General features: G+C 42.2%; 1 protein-coding gene across 2 annotated transcripts in view; it reads left to right on the top strand.

Moving 5' to 3' along the window:
- The window catches only part of LOC140491028 (methylcytosine dioxygenase TET2-like), a 179,544-nt gene that overhangs the window by 143,309 nt on the left and 17,273 nt on the right, over positions 1-18,962 (top strand). For both annotated transcript variants that reach the window (XM_072589160.1, XM_072589158.1), the window contains 2 exons: positions 7,865-8,002; positions 9,506-9,887. In XM_072589160.1, coding sequence (XP_072445261.1) covers positions 7,865-8,002; positions 9,506-9,887 — 520 coding nt within the window. The remainder of the gene's footprint in view (positions 1-7,864; positions 8,003-9,505; positions 9,888-18,962) is intronic.

Genomic DNA, 18,962 nt, shown 5'->3' with positions numbered 1-18,962 from the left:
AAAATTAGCAGCTAATGCTGAGATATCCTAACCTATTATCAAAGCGCCGAACGTGCTGTGTGCGCATGATGGGCTACTTGTGTGAAGCTGAAGGTTGACCTCACTGGTGACTTTGCAATATTCTTGATGGATGTTACCACTGGCAGGGAAGTCCTCACAATGAGCAGAGTAATTCAAGATGACCAGCTTCTTGAATTCTTTTTTCGTGCTTCTCTTTCACTTTCCTCTACGTATGCTGAAGCAACAAAGGTTAGCAACTTGAAGCAGCGAAGTCTCAGTGAGAAGAGTTCATTCTGACATGATTACATCATTTATCTCTAGCCCCAGGTGAAGATGTCATTGAGTTGATAGTTTATTAGCAGCTTTACATTGCTGTATAACACCATAAGGCTGTTCATGGCATTGGCATTCTTGGTGCATGTGTCATAACTCAAGCATCTAACTCAATAAGGCTAGGAACTCCCTGCTTTAGTGCAGAGTAGAATGGGCTTTGATAAAGCAGACACATTGATGTCTTAATATCTGACCATTACTACGCATCAGGTAGCCATGCAAGATTTCCAGTGCCTAGTCAATATCTGTTCTTTAATCAGCATCACAAAAGAACAGATTATCTGGCTACATCACATTACTTGTGGATGGTATACACTGCTACCCTTTTCCTTGGTGCAGCAGAGAGTGAATATTGAAGGTGGTGGAGTAGTTTGCCTGGATAATGTTGAGCTGCTCGAGTGTTGTTGGAGCTGCATCCATCCAAGCAAATGGGAAGTATTCCATCACACTCCTGACTTGTGCATTGTCCTTAGGAATAGGCAGTGGAGAGTAGCATTTTTTCTAATTTTGTTTTCATTCATCACATACTTCCAATGTATGCGTGTAGCAGTTAGAACCAGGAGTCAACGCTGCAACTGCATCAGCACATCAGTTGGCAAGCGTGGAATGTTTGCTGTTTGCAAATTAAGGAGCAATGCTTGGGGGAGATAGGAGGTGAATTACTCATTAGAGAAATCCTGGCCCCTGACCTGCCCTTGTAGCCATAGTATTTACAGAGGAACCTCGATTATTTGAGCGATGAGAGCGGGGAGTATTTTGTTCAGATTGTCAAATGTTCGGATAATCTAATGCCAGATAACACAATTTACCCAAGCACTGGGACCTTGCGATCTCGTCCAGATAATCCGAAATTCAGATAATCGAATGCCAAATAACTGACATTCCTCTGTATATGGTTTGTCCAGTTCGATTTCTGGTGGATGATAATCCCCAGCATCTTAATGTGTACAAATTAGTTTCTGCTTTTCCTAAAACTACACTTCTGAAGCACTGAATTGGTTGGAGAGTGCTTTGAAACATCTGGTAGATGTAGGAAATACTATTAAAAATGCAGGGTTTTTTATTTATTCTTTCATTCATTCCTTCTTTGAACTCACATTTACGAATATAAATAACACAACCTCCCATATACTTGTCCTTTGTGGCCCAGGAATCCCATGCCGTACAGTCATACAGCACTGAAGCAGACTCTTTGGTCCAACCAGTCCATGCTGACCATAATCCCAAACTAAACCAGTTCCACCTGCCTACTCCTGCACCTACCTCCAAACCTTTCCTATTCGTGCACTCATCTAAGTGCCTTTTAAACATAACTGTGCCCACATCCACCATTTCCTCAGGAAATTCATTCCACACGCAAACCACCTTTCTGTGTAAAAAATTTGCCCTCCTCATGTATCTTCTAAATCTCTCCTCTCACCTTCAAAATATGCCCATGTCCTAAAGAAAGCTTACAACTTCTTACAAACCCTAATCTCCCACTCAATCAGACTTTATATACCCTTAATCTGACATCATATCCTACCAGACAAATCCTCCATATCACATAAAACATATCTGCACCAAATAAAAACTCCTACTAAGTTATTAAAACTCCTACTAAATTATTAAAACTCCTACTAAATTACATTGGCCATTTCTTCTCAACCATTCAGTTACTTCTTGAAATAATTTCATCAAATTTTCCACACAACTAAAGACACTGGTTTTCATGGAAACAAACAGAAAATTGACATGAAATGCACAAACCCCTTTGAAAAAGTCTTTCAGGGTCTATTAACTAGGATGGCAGTTTGATATTCATTACAAAAATCATGCTAAGGATCTATAGAGGAACCTCGATTATCTGCAGGACATGGGGGAGGCAGTATTTTCTTTGGTTAATCAAATTCCAAATAATCGAATGCCGGATAATATAGTTCAGCCGAGCATTTGAACCTCACAATCTTGCCGGATAATCCGGTATTCAGATAATCGAATGCTGGATAATTGAGGTTCCTCTGTATTCCACAGCCACTGTCAGGCTAACTGATCTATAATATCTGGCGTTCTAACTCATTCTCTTGCTCCTGAAACATAAATATGCACTCACGCTGTGCTGCTGATATGAGAGCCGCACCTTTGGTGTACCACCTTCAGATGAGACGTTTGACATTGATCCTATCAGCTCTTTCAGGTGCATGTAAAAACATAACCTGTCAGTTAGTGTTTGCCCACTTCTGGACCTTGCTGTGAACAAGTACGGCAGAGGGTTCCTAACCTGACAATAATCACAATGCTTCAAAAGTAGTTCTTTAACTGCAATGGGCTTTGGGATGTGCAGGGATTGTGAAAGATGCTGCGTAAGTGCAAATCATCCTTTTTCAAAAATAAAATGTAAATTCCAGAGTTGACCCTTAATAAAGCACTACCAAATATTCTAGTATTCACTTCATATCAACTGAGGCTATGGGCACAAGTGTAAGAAAGAGATGTAATCAAATGTAGCCTTCTCTGCGTTTACTCGTAAAAAGTCTATTAACAGCTATCTTTGTCAAAGCAAAACTCATTAAATCATGAAATTGCTAAAGCACAATAGTTTTCTCATTCCCTTTCTATGCCCTCCTAAACTTGTCACTTCTACTGCTTTACTTGCTGGACCCTGGATGGAGCCTGACCTATACTTTCATATTGTACTTTGGCTGGAAGCACAGAGGCCTATTACTGTGTTGACACAGCTGCAGCCCTTAGAAAAGATTGCTTGACTGACATCTTTGACTTTCTCATTCATTATTACCAATTGCCTTGTGTTTATTTGTAGAAGAAAAATAGCTTTCGAGTTCTTGCAGTGTCTGGTATTGATACATTAAAAAGTCTGAGTGATTGGCATTTCTGCTTGCCTCATGTGAAATTAGATTTCTTTTAAAGGAGTTGAAAGTATGGATGTATGACCTTTGTTAAAAAAAAGGAACTTCTTTAACATAATCTACTGTCATTATATAGTTCATTGGCTCCATACAAAGTGCGTAATGGATAAATGGATATGGAAGAGTCAGAGGTTAACATGAATGGTATGAGGAAAGGGAGAAGTGGAGTGGGTGGAGGGACAGAGCTTGGTAAAGAGGGTATGAGGGTTAGGGATAGGTGGAGACATAGCTTGGCATAGGGTACACAGGTAAAAACTTTCCAACTTATCTTTCAAAAGGCTCCCTCAATCAATGAATATCTTATGACCCCTCTGAGGTGCAGTGAACCACATGTCCTTTAAAAGTTGGATGAACACCATTGGTTGGGATGTCACTGTCTCCACAATGAAGATGACCGATCAGGAATGTAGTCACATAATCCAAACCTCTGTCCACATTGGAGAAACTTGGAGAGTATAGAAATGGAGTTATGAATGCCAGAAGGAGATCTGGCTGCCATTTTCACATCTCAGCCTCATCTCCTTGATTCCATGCAAATACAGCTCTTTATATTCAGATTGATGTGCCTTCATTAGATGTGATTTCTACTCTGTACAGGAGGGAACTGCAATACTTAATATGAGAGACATAGTCAGAGACAAAGCGAAGCTACAAGAAAAGGTTGCAAGACAACATGGAAGTGAATAATAAGATGATATATAAACTTGTCTCACTTCTACTCATTCACAGAATGTGTGTGACACTGTCTCAGCTAATGTTTACTGCCCATCTTTAATTGCCCTTGAAAAGGTGGTTTTGAGCTTACTTCTTGCTCGCGTAGTGTAGGGATACCCACACCCTGATTGGAAGGGAGTATCAAGATTTTGACCCAGCGAAGGAAAGCTGATATAATTTCAAGTTGGGACGATGTGTGGCTTGGAGGGCAACTGAAGCTGATGATGTATCAGTGAATCGCCTGCCCTTGAGCTTGCTATTGTGGGTTTGGAAGATGCTCTTGTACATTTTGTAGAGATGACTTTGCTGCGTTTGTGCATCGCTACTAGAAGGAATAAATGGCTAAGGCGGTGGGGTACAATAAAGCAGGCTGCTGTCGTGGATGGTGTTAAGCTTCTTGATTATTGGAGCTACACTCAACTAGGCAGTTGGACAGATCCCATCACATTCCTGATTTGTGCCTTGTAGATTGTGAACAGACTTTGGTAAGTCGGTGAGTGACTTGCTAGTTAAAGAATTTCCAGCCTCTGGTGTGCTTTTGTAGCCACACTGGATGTTGATTGTTATCATGCTATTGATGGTGGTTAGAGTCTCTCATGTTAGGGACTGTCATTGCCAGCTCTTGCCTGGTCCAAATGTTAGTTGCCACTTACCAGTCCAAGCGTGAATGTTGTTCTGACTTTGATTTATTTGGATACGGATCGCTTCAGCATCTGAGGAGGAGCTGAATGGTGCTGAACATTGTCCAGTCATCAACTAACTTCACCACTTCCATCCTTAAGGTGATAGTAGGTCATTAAAATAGCTGAAGGTGGTTGGCCCAAGAATAGTACATCCCTCAGGAGCTCTTGCAGAGATAAACTGCCTATTGGAAGGTTGGCATTTAATAACAACAGTAACCTTCTTTTTGTGCCACTGGAGTCTTTTCCTTTGGTTCCCTTTAATTTGAGTTCTGCCAGAGACCTTTGCTGCTACAATTGGTCAAATGCTGTCTAACATCAAGGGCAGTCATTCCCACCTCATCTCTGGAGTTCAGTTCTTTTGTCCAAGTTTGAACCAAAGCTCTTATGAGGTCAAGCCATGTCACTCCAGTGAAATACAAACTGAGCGTCGATGAGCTGGTTCTTGCTGAGTGGGTTTCACTTGATAGTACGGTCAACAACTCTTTCCATAACTTTACTGATGATTAAGAGTACACGAATGAGACGGTAATTGACTGGGTTGGATTTGTACATTTTTTTTTGTGGACAAATATATAAATAGATCAGGGGTTTGGTCAGGAAAAGATCAGAAAAGTTGAAGCATTTTTAAGAACATAGTGAAAATATCGACAAAGAGGACATGGGCATTTTGTATCTGTTTTTACAAAGGAACTGGAGGGTGTGAAGATTGCAATGAAAGGGGAGAGGCTAGTTATGAACAGGGTAATGCCAAATAGAGAAGAAGTACTAAAATGTGTAGCAGTTGCTGAAAATTGGCAAGTTACCCAGTCTGGATGAAATGCATCCTACATTGCAGAAAGAAGCAGGGGTCATAAACAGTCGAGACATGAGTCACAATTCCTTCAAACTTCATTGGATTCAGGAGTTTTGGCTCAGGAAGGGAGGGTTGCCAAAATTATTCCACTGTTGAAGAAAATAGATGGGTATTCCAGGAAGGCACAGGCTGATCAGTGGGCATTGAAGGTGGGCATACAACGGAAAACCAGTATCAGGGAGTGAAGAAACTTCCATTCTGAAACATATGGTCAATCAAGGAGAGTCAGCATTGATTTACCAAAGGTAAATAATTTCTAAGTCAGAAGTCACACAACACCAGGTGATAGTCCAACAGGTTTATTTTGAAATCAGAAGCTTTTGGAGCGCTGCTCCTTCATCAAGTGAGGTCATCTGGTGTCATGTGACTTATGACTTTGTCCACCCCAGTCCAACAGTGGCACTTCCACATCATAACTAATTTCTAAGTAACTCCATTGAATTAGTTGATGAGATAACAAGACAATGCATGTTGTATATATGGACTTTGAGAGGCATTTGACAAAATGTCACACAAGATGCTTATTCAGAAGGTGGAAGACCATAGAATTCAGGGGAAAATGTTGGACCGGTACTATATTTGGCTGAGTGATTGGAAACCAGTAGAATTGACTGAAAACTGCAAATTACTTCCCATTCTAAAGAAGATTCATCCATCACTAATCCACCAGTTCCCCTTTGATTAATCAGTTTGTATCTTTGTTTTCTGCATTAGTTCTCTAATAATTTATCTTTACAGTTACCTATTCACAGTCCCTATCCTTCCCTCTAAGATTTTCCTGGCAGATATCTCTTGCTGGTCTACCCTGGTTGACTCTCACAGCTGCCGCAAGTGCTACTGCCAGGATCAGACGTTTATCATCAACGACCTGCTCATCCTCACTGAAGTACCCTCAAAAACACTGCTGAATTTCTAGAGAATGGTAATCACCAATCTTCACAGAACAATCCAGTCCGACCTCCACAGCTCCTGTTATTGTAGGGGATATCACAATGTTGGTTGCATTGTTTTCCAAAGAACGTATTTACTTTGTACTGTATATGCACACATGGATCAATCTTCACACTCAATGACCAAGATCAATTTAAGACTTGCTAATTTGGTGACGTTTTATTAATGCAGCTCAGAAGGATTTACCACAAAACTATGAGGTCTGAAGGCACACGGCACCAGGTTATAGTCCGACAGGTTTATGTCAAATCACAAACTTTCCGAGCACTGCTCCTTCGTCAGGTGAAGTCACTTTACTTGATGAAGGGACAGCGCTCCAAAAGCTGAAGTCTAACACTGGTACCTCCGCATCATGAGAAAAATATTAACCACTTTAAGTAACAATATCAATTTAACACCTGAATGATCTTAGTGAAAATACCTTTTAAGTTCTGTAAAAAGGCTGATTTCTGGGTGGGTCGGGGGGTGCAGTAGTGTGTTCCTTAGCAAATTTTGGAAAAAATAATTCCAAATTTTTCCAAATGTGCTTATTTATATCCTTATGCAAAAAAAAGTCCCAATTTAACTTTCCGATCCCCCTTGAAAACCTGCAAAGAGCAGGAACTCCCAGTGGAGGTGAATTGACTGTAGATTAATTTAGAATTGTGGATGGGCTCATCTGCTAGCCTGATGTTCCTGCATGAAAAATCAGGGAATCTCTATTTGTGTGGAACACCATTTGTGCAAATATCTATAATTCCTTTGTGCAACTTAAGTCCATATTGGAGAAATTATGCCAAGGGAAAGCAAAAGATCCAGAATTCAATATTCTTGACAAAGGCTGTAATGTTCTCTTTGCAAAAGCCAGCGTGTCTGCATTATTTGGTTGAATCTTCCAGGTATGTTGCAACTCTGGTAGTTGCAATTAAACCAGGCACCAGAATTTCACTATCTGTACAGTAACATCTAGCGCTTTGCAGATTTCAGCTTAAATGTCCTATAGTTTAATGAAGGATTCCACAAGGGTCATGTCCTGCAGTGGTACTGCCCCTACCTCTGAACCAGAATACTTGAGTTCAAGCCCCACCTCAGGATGTAATGGCCACAGGGGGTGTTGTGCTCCATTCACACTGGGTTGATTTGGAAGAAAAAAAACCATAACTGCAGATATGTTCTGATTCGTGTGTGTATGTTCACATTCATACATTTTGGCAAAGCTGTGACCAGACGTCTACCTGACTGTCATAAAAACTATTTCACTTCCACTCTTTGAAAGTCAAACTTGCCCTTTGGTATCGCCCTGAGCATTGCAGACCTTTGTCGCAGGAGACTTAATACGTGATTATGCACACAGGAAAACCAGCCGAGAGTTAAGTGGAAAGTTGCACAGGACGTAATCGTGCTTTATTGCAAATGAGTAACCCTTGCACCTTGTTTTGTTGCAGGTTGAATTTGAGCAGAGGGCGATTGACTGCCGGCTCGGCCAGGTGGAGGGCCATCCATTCTCAGGGGTGACTGCTTGCGTAGATTTTTGTGCTCATGCTCACAGGGATTTGCACAACATGCAGAATGGAAGCACAGTGGTAAGGAGGAATCCTCTTCTCACACACTTTGTTTTCATCACTGACCTTCTGAGGTATTCACCTCCACTTAAGCCATTCACCTTCACTGAACCCAATGATATGCATATAACTCACTCTCAAAGCCTCGCTTAACTCACTTAAGTGATTAGCAGCATCGGAAATATTGCAGATTTAACTCAATTGTCTGCTCGTAGCCAGTGCCATGAAATTCAGTTACTCAAAAGTAACTCGATTGCATGAACCTATTTGAATCTTCATTTACTTCGGTCACCAGCATCTTTTAAATTGACAGTCTTGTTTGGTGATTTAGATTATCTGTACATTATGTACAGAGTTGCAGGGTTTGTGACATCTAAAATTTCTAGGAATGCCTGGCAAGTCTGGTATCTTGAACATCTGCAATACCTGGAACACCCTTCAGTGATGTGCAGCCGTTGTTCAGTTGGGAACATTCTCATCTTTGAGTCGGATGGCTGGGAGGTTCAAGTTCAAGTTCACATAAGGTCTCATGCAAAACTCAAGACTGACACTCAATACTGCACCACTAATGTGCTGTCTTTTGGATGAGATGTAAACAGATGCCCTGTCAGTTCTTTCATTACTTGTGAATGATCACATGGCAAGAACCAGGAGTTATCCCTTATATTCTGGCCAATATCTATCCCTCAATCCACATTCCAAACGAAAGATGATCTGGTCATTATCACTTTACTGTTTGCTGGAGCTTACTGTGTTCACTTGGCTGCTTTGTTTCCTTCATTACAAACATGGAAGTGCTAACCTAATACCTCATGATAACAATGGTGAAAATTGAATGCTTCTGCCCTTTCTCACCACTGTATATTGATGAAAAACAATGTACATTCGCAAATGCTTCACGAAGACATGATTTAGACTTAATCATGAAATGTTTACATTAAGAGATGTGAAGTCTTCAGTTTATCAAAGCAAAGGTTAGATACAAGTAAGCAAATGAGTATGGGATAAGTTTTACAATTTGCCCAACAGGATGGTGGAATGGAAATCTGGAAGCATGGAGCAGTACTGTTCATGAAGCTCTCCGCACAAAGCTGTGGTTAGCTAGCACGGATTTAATGCTGCATTCACTCACAGACCTACATCAGGCCCTTTGGAGAGATAAGCAATATAAATAAGTTCAAAATTAAAAATCACACTACATCAGGTTATAGTCCAACGTTTGTACACCCCAGTCCAACACCGGCATCTCCAAATCATAAGTAATTTCAGGTTGTCAACCACAATCATTGTTCCAAAGAAAATTTCTGTGTCTAGCACAAGTGATGCTGGTCCCCACCTGTTGCTACATTAATATCATTGATCAAAGTTCTCTCACTGTTTAAAGTTTGATTGTTTCCATCACTGTCTGAGTGGAGATTCCATTTTGTAGCTAAGAATTGCCTTTTTTATAATGGGATTTATCAAAGAATTCAAACTTATTTTGGTATACAAATTGAATGAACGCTGTTTTCTACTAATGTGTAGGTTTGCACACTTACCAAAGAAGACAATCGGGTTATTGGCCAAATACCAGAAGATGAACAGCTCCATGTCCTGCCTTTGTACAAAATCTCTCCGACCGATGAGTTTGGAAGTGTGGAAGCTCAGGATGAAAAGATCAAGAAAGGTGCTATTCAGGTGCTGAGTTCCTTCCCTCGTGTGGTGAGAATGTTAGCCCGTCCTGTCAAAACCGGACGGCAGAAGAAGGAAGCTAAGAAGGCAGCTGCAGCAGCTGCAGCGGCAGAGAAGCTCCTGAACCAGGAAAACAACGCCACGAAAGCAGATAAGGCTCATGCAGCAGCAGCACGATCAAATCAGGCTGGCTCAGAAAATGCAACAGCCAACCAACAGATGTCAAGTAATTTAGGTAAAAGCCATTACAGATTTTCAGCCACTATCCCCACACCTGTCCAAAAAAATGTATGCTAACATTGAATGCCTGCCTGCGTGGCCCATGTGATGTCTAGATCATGCATTTTTGTGGTGTAGCACAGAACCACAACGAGAGAGCTCTTGTCTTTCATGGACATGAAGTGTTTGAAGGATGTGAGCCCCAAATAGACAGTGTGAAGGGCTTAAAACAGTAAGGGGTGAAGTGGGATCTAACAGCAGCCTAACTGTGAACAGGACATCATAGGAAGGAATAAAGCAAGGACAGCATTGATGCCACCACATTAGATTTATAAAATGGGGGTCTGGAAAGATGATCGGGAAGTTACAGAAAATCCTCACAAGTTTGAATCTGTACAGCATTGTTTTCAGGATCCATATCCAAACAGAGGAGCTGGAGGCAGTTTTATAGGAAGAATCAGATGTGGTAGGGATTAATGTGATATAGCTGCTGAAAAGTCAGGATGTGGATTAAACATTAGAATGCATACCATATTAGAAAAGTGAGAAGGACCATGTAGAGACAGAGTAACTATACTTTTTTGAGATAATGCAATGGCAGCAGAGAAAAGGAACTCATCTCTTAGAGTCTAATCGCTTTAAGAGACTACAGACCACATGTGGTGGCTCAGTGGTTAGCACTGCTGCCTCACAGCACCAGGACCGGGTTCGATTCCACCCTCAGGCGAATGTCTGTGTGGAGCTTGCATATTCTCCCCATGTCTGCGTGGGTTTCCTGCTCTGGTTTCTTCCCACAATCTAATGATGTGCAGATTAGATTACTTACAGTGTGGAAACAGACCCTTTGGCCCAACAAGTCCATACCGACCCGCCGAAGCGCAACCCACCCATTCCCCTATATTTACCCCTTTACCTAACACTAGGGGCAATTTAGCATGGCCAATTCACCTGACCTGCACATCTTTGGACTGTGGGAGGAAACCGGAGCACCCGGAGGAAACCCACGCAGACACGGGGAGAATGTGCAAACTCCACACAATTCCCTGAGTCGGGAATTGAACCCGGGTCTCTGGTGCTGTGAGGCAGCAGTGCTAACCACTGTGCCACCATGCTGCCCACTAAGATTAGGTGGATTGCCCATAGTTTTCAGGGTTAGGTGCATTAATCAAGGGAAGTGTGGAGTAATAGGGTAGGGGAATGGGTCCGGGAATGGATACTCATCGGAGAGTTGGTGTCAACTTGTTGGGCCAAATGTTTCCACACTGTAGGGATTCTATGAAAAGTGAAAAATGGAAGAGAGGTGGAGGAAGAAATATGCAAATAAATGAGAGAACTGAATTTTTAAAAACATTGTTAACGATGAATGATCAGCAGTAGATATATGGGATATAGGAATGGAATTCCTAATTCTTTTTTACTGGAATCCATTCTAATCTAATGTATAAAAATCCAAGAAGGAAAGATTAGCTATTGGCTCTTGTAATGGGGAGTGAACAAGAGCAGGTGAGAGAAGTAAAGGTTGGGAACATGTCGGTGATAGCGACCATAATACATCAGGCGTTAGGATGATGTTAGGGAAGAACATAAGGCTGTTCCAATGGGTTGGGCTGCATTTGAACCATGCTGGGACCAGTGTCCTGGTGAATTCAATAATTAAGGTTGAAGAGATGGCTTTAAATCAATTTGTTGGGGAAGAGAAAGAGAGGGTTCAGGAGAGGGGACACATTGGCTTACACAGGAAAAGTATATGGGAGGATTGCAGTGCAACCATTTAGGTAATGATAGCCAAAGTAGGATAGGAAGGGAAAGAATGTACAAACACAGAAAAACAGCAGTAAATAGTGTCAGAGGAGGAGAAAAAAGCAAATAGGCAGAAAATAATGGTTCCTTACTTAAATGCACTTAGTATGCAGAACATAATAAATTAATTAATGGCACAAATAGAGTTTGAGGGGTTTTGTTTGGGCAGCACAGTCACACAATGGTTAGCACTACTGCCTCACAGCGCCAGGGACCTGGGTTCAATTCCACCCTCGGGCGACTGTATGTGTGATGTTTGCACATTCTCCCCCCCGTCTGTGTGGGTTTCCTCCAGATGCTCTGGTCTCCTCCCACAGTCCAAATGTGTGCAGGCTAGTGGGGGGGGGGGGGGGGGGGGGGGGGGGGGGGGGGGTTAGCCATGGGAAATGCAGGGCTACTGGGATAGGGTAGGGGGGGGGTTGGTGTGGGTGGGATGCTTATTGGAGAGGTGGTGTGCAGTTGATGGGCCAAATGGCCTCTTTATACACTATACAGATTCTATGACGTTATTTCCATTATGGAGACATTGTTACATGGAAATCAAAGCTGTAAAGTACATATTGAGAGGCATGTGACTTTTTGAAAGGACAAGCAGGAAGGAAAGGGTAGTGAGGTAGCTTTACTCTATAAGACAGAGTAAGTCTGAAAGCAAGAAATAATCTTGGATGAGAAGATGTAGAATGCATATGGATGGAGTAAGTAATACAAGAGGATGAAGATACTAGTCAGAGCAGTTCATAGGTCCCCTAACGGTAACTATATTGTAGGACAGAGGACCGTTTATGGTATTTCCAGGGGTGACAATACACAGATTGCAAACTTTAAACAATTACTTTGCCTCAATATTCATCAAGACAATGAGCTAAGTGTTAAACTGCATTGAAAATTTTAAAAGACTTGATGTATCGAACAACCTGAACAAACTCAAACAGAGCTGAAAATGTGTTGCTGGAAAAGCGCAGCAGGTTGGGCAGCATCCAAGGAGCAGGAGAATCGACGTTTCGGGCATAAGCCCTTCTTCAGGAATGAGGAAAGTGTGTCCAGCAGGCTAAGATAAAAGGTAGGGAGGGGGGACTTGGGGGAGGGGCATTGGGAATGCGATAGGTGGAGGGAGGCCAAGGTGAGGGTGATAGGCCGGAGTGGGGTGGGGTCGGAGAGGTCAGGAAGAAGATTGCAGGTTAGGAAGGCGTCCAAGGATCCTAGGCGGAAGACTCCTCCAACGCCAGACCATAGCAACACGACGGCTGGAGGAAGAGCGTCTCATCTTCCGCCTAGGAACCCTCCAACCACAAGGGATGAACTCAGATTTCTCCAGTTTCCTCATTTCCCCTCCCCCCACCTTGTCTTAGTCCCAACCCTCGAACTCAGCACCACCTTCCTAACCTGCAATCTTCTTCCTGACCTCTCCACCCCCACCCCCACTCCGGCCTATCACTCTCACCTTGACCTCCTTCCACCTGTCGCATTCCCAACGCCCCTCCCCCAAGTCCCTCCTCCCTACCTTTTATCTTAGCCTGCTTGGCACACTTTCCTCATTCCTAAAGAAGGGCTCATGCCCGAAACATCGATTCTCCTGCTCCTTGGATGCTGCCTGACCTGCTGCGCTTTTCCAGCAACACATTTTCGGCCAGAATGTTAACCAAATGCAATTTTATCTGAGTTCAGAAAATGCTCATGATAGATTAAATAATAAGGTCAGAGAATGCGGATTCAGAGGACAAATAGCATAATGGTTTACTTGTTGGTTTCAAGATAGAAAGCAGAGCGTGAGTGTAAAAGGAGGTATTCGATGTGAAAGTGTTCCACAAGGATCAATGTTGGGGCCATCTCTGTTCACAATTTACATTTCCAACTTGAACTTGGAATCAAAAACACAGTTTGGCTTGGACTTTTCAATGAACAGATAAGAGATTCTGCACTACTGATGACAGTTGTGCAACAGGACCCTGCAAGAAACCCTGATGTAGTAGATTGTGGGGGAACTGCCCAGGAAATCAAAGATTCTTCTGGGCAGTTGCCCTGTGTCTGGATTTGGAAAATTCAGAGGGCTCTGCTGGACTGAAATAAATAATTAGCACTGAAAATGTGTTGCTGGAAAAGCGCAGCAGGTCAGGCAGCATCCAAGGAACAGGAGAATCGACGTTTCGGACATAAGCCCTTCTTCCCCGAAACGTCAATTCTCCCGTTCCTTGGATGCTGCCTGACCTGCTGCGCTTTTCCAGCAACACATTTTCAGCTCTGATCTCCAGCATCTGCAGTCCTCACTTTCTTCCTGAAATAAATAATTACTCAGGAAAAAATAGCTTATTAAGAATCTAGTCTAACACCTAGCTAATTATTAAATTGAGTCCCCAACTTATCCTTCATGGCCCCAACTACATCTCCACCAGAATCCCAATGCTCCCACACCTTGACCAAACAACACCAACACCCCTACCACCTCCTCATCTGCCCCCACCACACCAGGATCCAACACCCACCTTTCCCCCAGGACCAAACATTCCTCCTTCTGATAATATTCCTTCTTGCTACAGGCCTGTAGCCTCCAACACCAGACGCAACAACCCCTTCCCTCTGGCACCTGACAGCTCTCCCCAGCCCACACCCGATACCCTCCCTCTCCCCCAGGGACCTGATGCTTTCTTTTGCTGCCCCCCCAGAACCTGACATCACCTTTCGACCCTGGGATCCAACATAAAAGGGATCATCAGAGAATTGAAGCAAGAAAGAAAAGGATATCAATAAACTTACAGAATGAACAAATAATTCGAAAACAATGTTCAGTACACATAAATGTGATGTATTGACATTTTGATGGAAAGATACTTGGAAGATTCAAATTTAGTTGGGATATTGGAACAACATAGTATTACTGAACACATTATTCAAGCTTGTGGCACCATTGAGAAGGCCTTACAAATGAAACAGATTTTATTTCCAGAATCACAAAGTCAGAAAGTTTGGTTAAAATTGTATCAAACCTTAGTTAGATAACACTGAGAGTACTGCATGCAGTCTGGTCGCCACGTGATAAAAATGATGTTGAGGTGCAGAGAATAGTCAAAAGAGGTACAGGTTAGATGGATTGGCTATGCCAAATTGCCCATAGCGTCCAGGAATGTGTAGGTTAGGTGGTTTAGCTATAGGAAGTGCAGGATTACAGGGATAGGGTAGGGAAGTGAGTCTGAGTGGGATGCTCTTCGGAGAGTCAGTGTGGATTTAGAGTCATAGAGACGTACAGCATGGAAACAGACCCTTCAGTCCAACTTGTCCATGTTGACTAGATATCCCAACCTAATCTAGTCCCACTTGCCAGCGCTTGGCGCATATCCCTCTAAATCCTTCCTATTCATATGCCCATCCAGATGCCTTTTAAATGTTGTAGTTGTATCAGCCTCCACCACTTCCTCTGGCAGCTAAGTCCATACACATACCACCCTTTGCATGAAAATGTTGCCCCTTAAGTTCCTTTTAAATTTTTCCCCTCTCACCCTAAACCTATGCCCTCTAGTTCTGGACTCCCTCACCTCAGGGAAAAGACATTGTCTATTTACCCTATCCAGGCCCCTCATGATTTTATAAATCTGTCTGAGGTCACCCCTCAGTCTCCGACGCTCCAGGGAAAACAGCCCCAGTCTATTCAGTCTCTCCCTGTAGCTCAAATCCTCCAACCCTGGCAACATCCTTGTAAATCTTTTCTGAACCCTTTCAAGTTTCACAACATCCTTCCGATAGGAAGGAAACCAGAATTGCATGCAATATGCCAAAAGTGGCCTAACCAATGTCATGTACAGCTGTAACATGACCTCCCAAATCCTATACTCAGTGCTTTGACCAATAAAGGAAAGCATACCAAATGCCTTCTTCACGGCCTGCAACTCCACTTTCAAGGATTGTTGGGCTGAATGGCCTGTTTCCACACAGTAGGGATTCTGTAGATAAGATTTACAAGGAATGATACAAGGACGGTATCAGTATACAGATCAAGAAAGAATTGACAGACTGACTTTCTTTTCTGTTGATGGTTACCTTGTAAGTGTCTTTAAATTTATGAAATGCCTGCCAGAGTGGATATTGAGAGAATGTTTCCTCTTGTGGGGGACAGCATAGCTAGACATGATTGATTTAAGATAGTCACCAAGAAATCCAACATGAAACTCCGAAGAAAATGATTCACTCAAAGAGTATTGAAAATGTGGAACGTGCCATCATGGGCAATGTTTGAAACAAATTAGTGAAGGCAGGTTCTGTTTGCAAGTTGGTTTGTGCATGAATTAGAACAATGCAGAATAGTGTAAAACAGCTGTTCATAAGTACAGGAAATGTTCACATGTCAGATCTATAAAATTGCCACCCTGTACAGGATCACATTTGTATGTCAGAAATTCATAAATCAGGGACGCCCTTTAACTGCATTTCAGAGAAAGCTAGACAACCATAGATGAGAGAAGGAATATATGATTAAAATGGTAGATTTATATGAGAAAAGGTGGGAGGAAACATGAACTGGTTATGTTGAGTGGTCTGTTTCAGTGCTGTATATTCTTTGTAATGTAATCGTCCATAATGGAAGTTCAGTCCCCATTTCCTGAAATTCAACTTTCTGCTGTCTAACCAGAAGTCTTAAGCAGTCTAAAATAAATGGTTAATTCCTGTATTGGAACAGCAGACAAAGAACTCCAAACAGCTCCAGTTCGCCTCAAGGGGTAAATGCAAAAAGGCAGGATAGTGGAGTTGAGGATAATCAGGTCAACCATGATCTCATTGAATGGCAAGCAGATTCAATGGATTGAATGACCTACCTTTTCTCCTGCGTGGTATGATCTTATGGCTAGTGAGCCAAGATTTTAATTTAGCCATGGGAAGTGCAGAGTTACCCACATGCGGACATGTTGGGCTGAATGGCCTGTTTCCACGCTGGCAGGTGGACTGTTCCTTATATGATCCCAAACCAAGATCAGTCTCTCCTCCTGGGCTTGACTAAGAGAAAAGTTCATCAAGTGTCCTCACCAATACTTTCAATCAAAATCAATGAAATACATTATCATATCACTATTTTTCTTAAACCTTGTATGTGATATTCCCTACATTATAACATGTTATCTCTCAAAAGTATTTGATTTGCCATAAATCACTTTAGGATATTCTGAAGTCTTCAAAGACAATATAAATGCAATCTCCTTTTTACTTCATAAGTTCCTTTACTGTGCTTAAGGCCATCAGTCCATTCTAGATCTTCCACAAAATGATGGTAGGTGTTGATAACAGTATTATCAAGGAGCATTTTCACTGCAATAACTTGCACATAGAGTCAGGTGTACAGCTTGGAAACAGACCCTTCGGTCCAACCCGTCCATGCCGACCAGATATCCCAACCCAATCTAGTCCCACCTGGCAGCACCCAGTCCATTTCCCTCCAAACCCTTTCCTGTTCATATACCCATCCAAATGCCTCTTAAATGTAATTGTACCAGCCTCCACCACATCCTCAGGCAGTGCATTCCATACACGTATCACCCTCTGCGTGAAAAAGTTGCCCCTTCGGTCTCTTTTATATCTTTCCCCTCTCACCCTAGTTGCTCAGATTGGATTCCGCCACAGCCTTTCAACTTCTGGTCTCATTACAATCTTGGACCAAACATGGAGCTGAAGCCAAGGTTCCATGAGAGTAACTGCACTTGAAATCAAGGCAGCATTTGACTGAATGGAGCATTAAGGAGTCCTAATCAAACTGAGATCCATGGAAATGAAGAATAACTCTTGATTGATTTGACTTACTTTCCGCATATAGAATATAACTATAACCATTAGACACAATTATCTTAGTTCCAGGACATTGCTGCAGGAGTTCCTCGGGGTAGCATTCTAGACCCAGTCCTCTTGAGCTTACCTCAAGCTCATAAGATTAGGTGGCAATGTTTCTGATAATTGCATATTTGGTAAGCACCATTTGCAATTCCTCAGAAACTGAAGACCTGCACAACATTCCTGATAAAGGGCTTATGCCCAAAATGTTGACTCCTTGGATGCAGCCTGACATGCTGTGCTTTTCCAGCACCACACTTTTTGACTCTGATCTCCAGCCTCTGCAGTCCTCACTTTCTCCAACATTGAGTCTTAGGCTGATAAGTGACAAATACCATTCATGCCTCAAAAGTGCTAAACATTGGCCATCCTCAAAAAGAGACAATCTGATACATATTGTGAAGAAGGTTTTGTGGTACTGACAAATTAATAATGAAGTTTTCACTGTACATGAGGAAGAGGCCAGGAGATTGGAAATAGGCTGAAATAATGCCTACATCCAAAAAGGAGACAAAATAAAATGGAAGCAACAGCAGCAGACGATGTAGCCTTATTTCCAGTCTATGTCAACTAATGGAATAAATTATTAATTGATGCCCAGCTATTAATGCTGTGGAGGTTACACACCACCAGGTTATAGTCTTAACGGATTTATTTGAAATCACAAGCTTTCGGAGTACTGCCCCTTTGTCAGGTGAAGTCTATCACTGGACTAGCACTGGAGTCTATCAGTTATTCCTGGATGGTATTTGCTTTCTAGTATTAGTTGGGATAATCAATCATTATTGGCAAATATGTTTAGAGACTCATTGGCAACATGTAATAGCGTTTGAAACCTAGAAAAGAGAAAATATCGTAGAGATTACCATTTGTGTTTAATGGATGATTACAACTCAGCAGACCACTTTCTACTTTTTCTAACGGCTAAGTACATTGAAATAAAAAGTGAGAATATAAAGAGATTTTAGAACATAGAACAATACAGCGCAGAACAGGCCCTTCGGCCCTCGATGTTGCGCCGACCTGTGAACTATTCACAGCTCATTCCCCCTGCACAATCCCAAAATCATCCATGTGCTTATCTAAGAATTGTTTAAATTTCCCTAATGTGGCTGAGCTGACTACATTAGCAGGTAGGGCATTCCACACCCTTACCATTCTGTGTAAAGAACCTGCCCCTGATGTCTAGCTTAAATCTATCACCCCTCAATTTGTAGTTATGTCCCCTCGTACTCGCTGACATAATTATCCTAGGAAAAAGACTTTCACTGTCTACCCTATCTAATCCTCTGATCATCTTGTATGTCTCTATCAAATCCCCCCTTAGCCTTCTTTTTTCCAATGAGAACAGATCCAAGTCTCTCAGCCTTTCCTCATAAGACATTCCCTCCAGACCAGGCAACATCCTGGTAAATCTCCTCTGCACCTTTTCCAATGCTTCCACATCCTTCCTGAAATATGGCAACCAGAGCTGTACACAATATTC

This window comes from Chiloscyllium punctatum, chromosome 2, assembly GCF_047496795.1.
Source record: "Chiloscyllium punctatum isolate Juve2018m chromosome 2, sChiPun1.3, whole genome shotgun sequence".
NCBI lineage: Eukaryota > Metazoa > Chordata > Chondrichthyes > Orectolobiformes > Hemiscylliidae > Chiloscyllium > Chiloscyllium punctatum.
The sequence above is the reverse complement of the archived record's forward strand: the minus strand, read 5'-3'. Positions and strand labels throughout refer to the sequence as shown.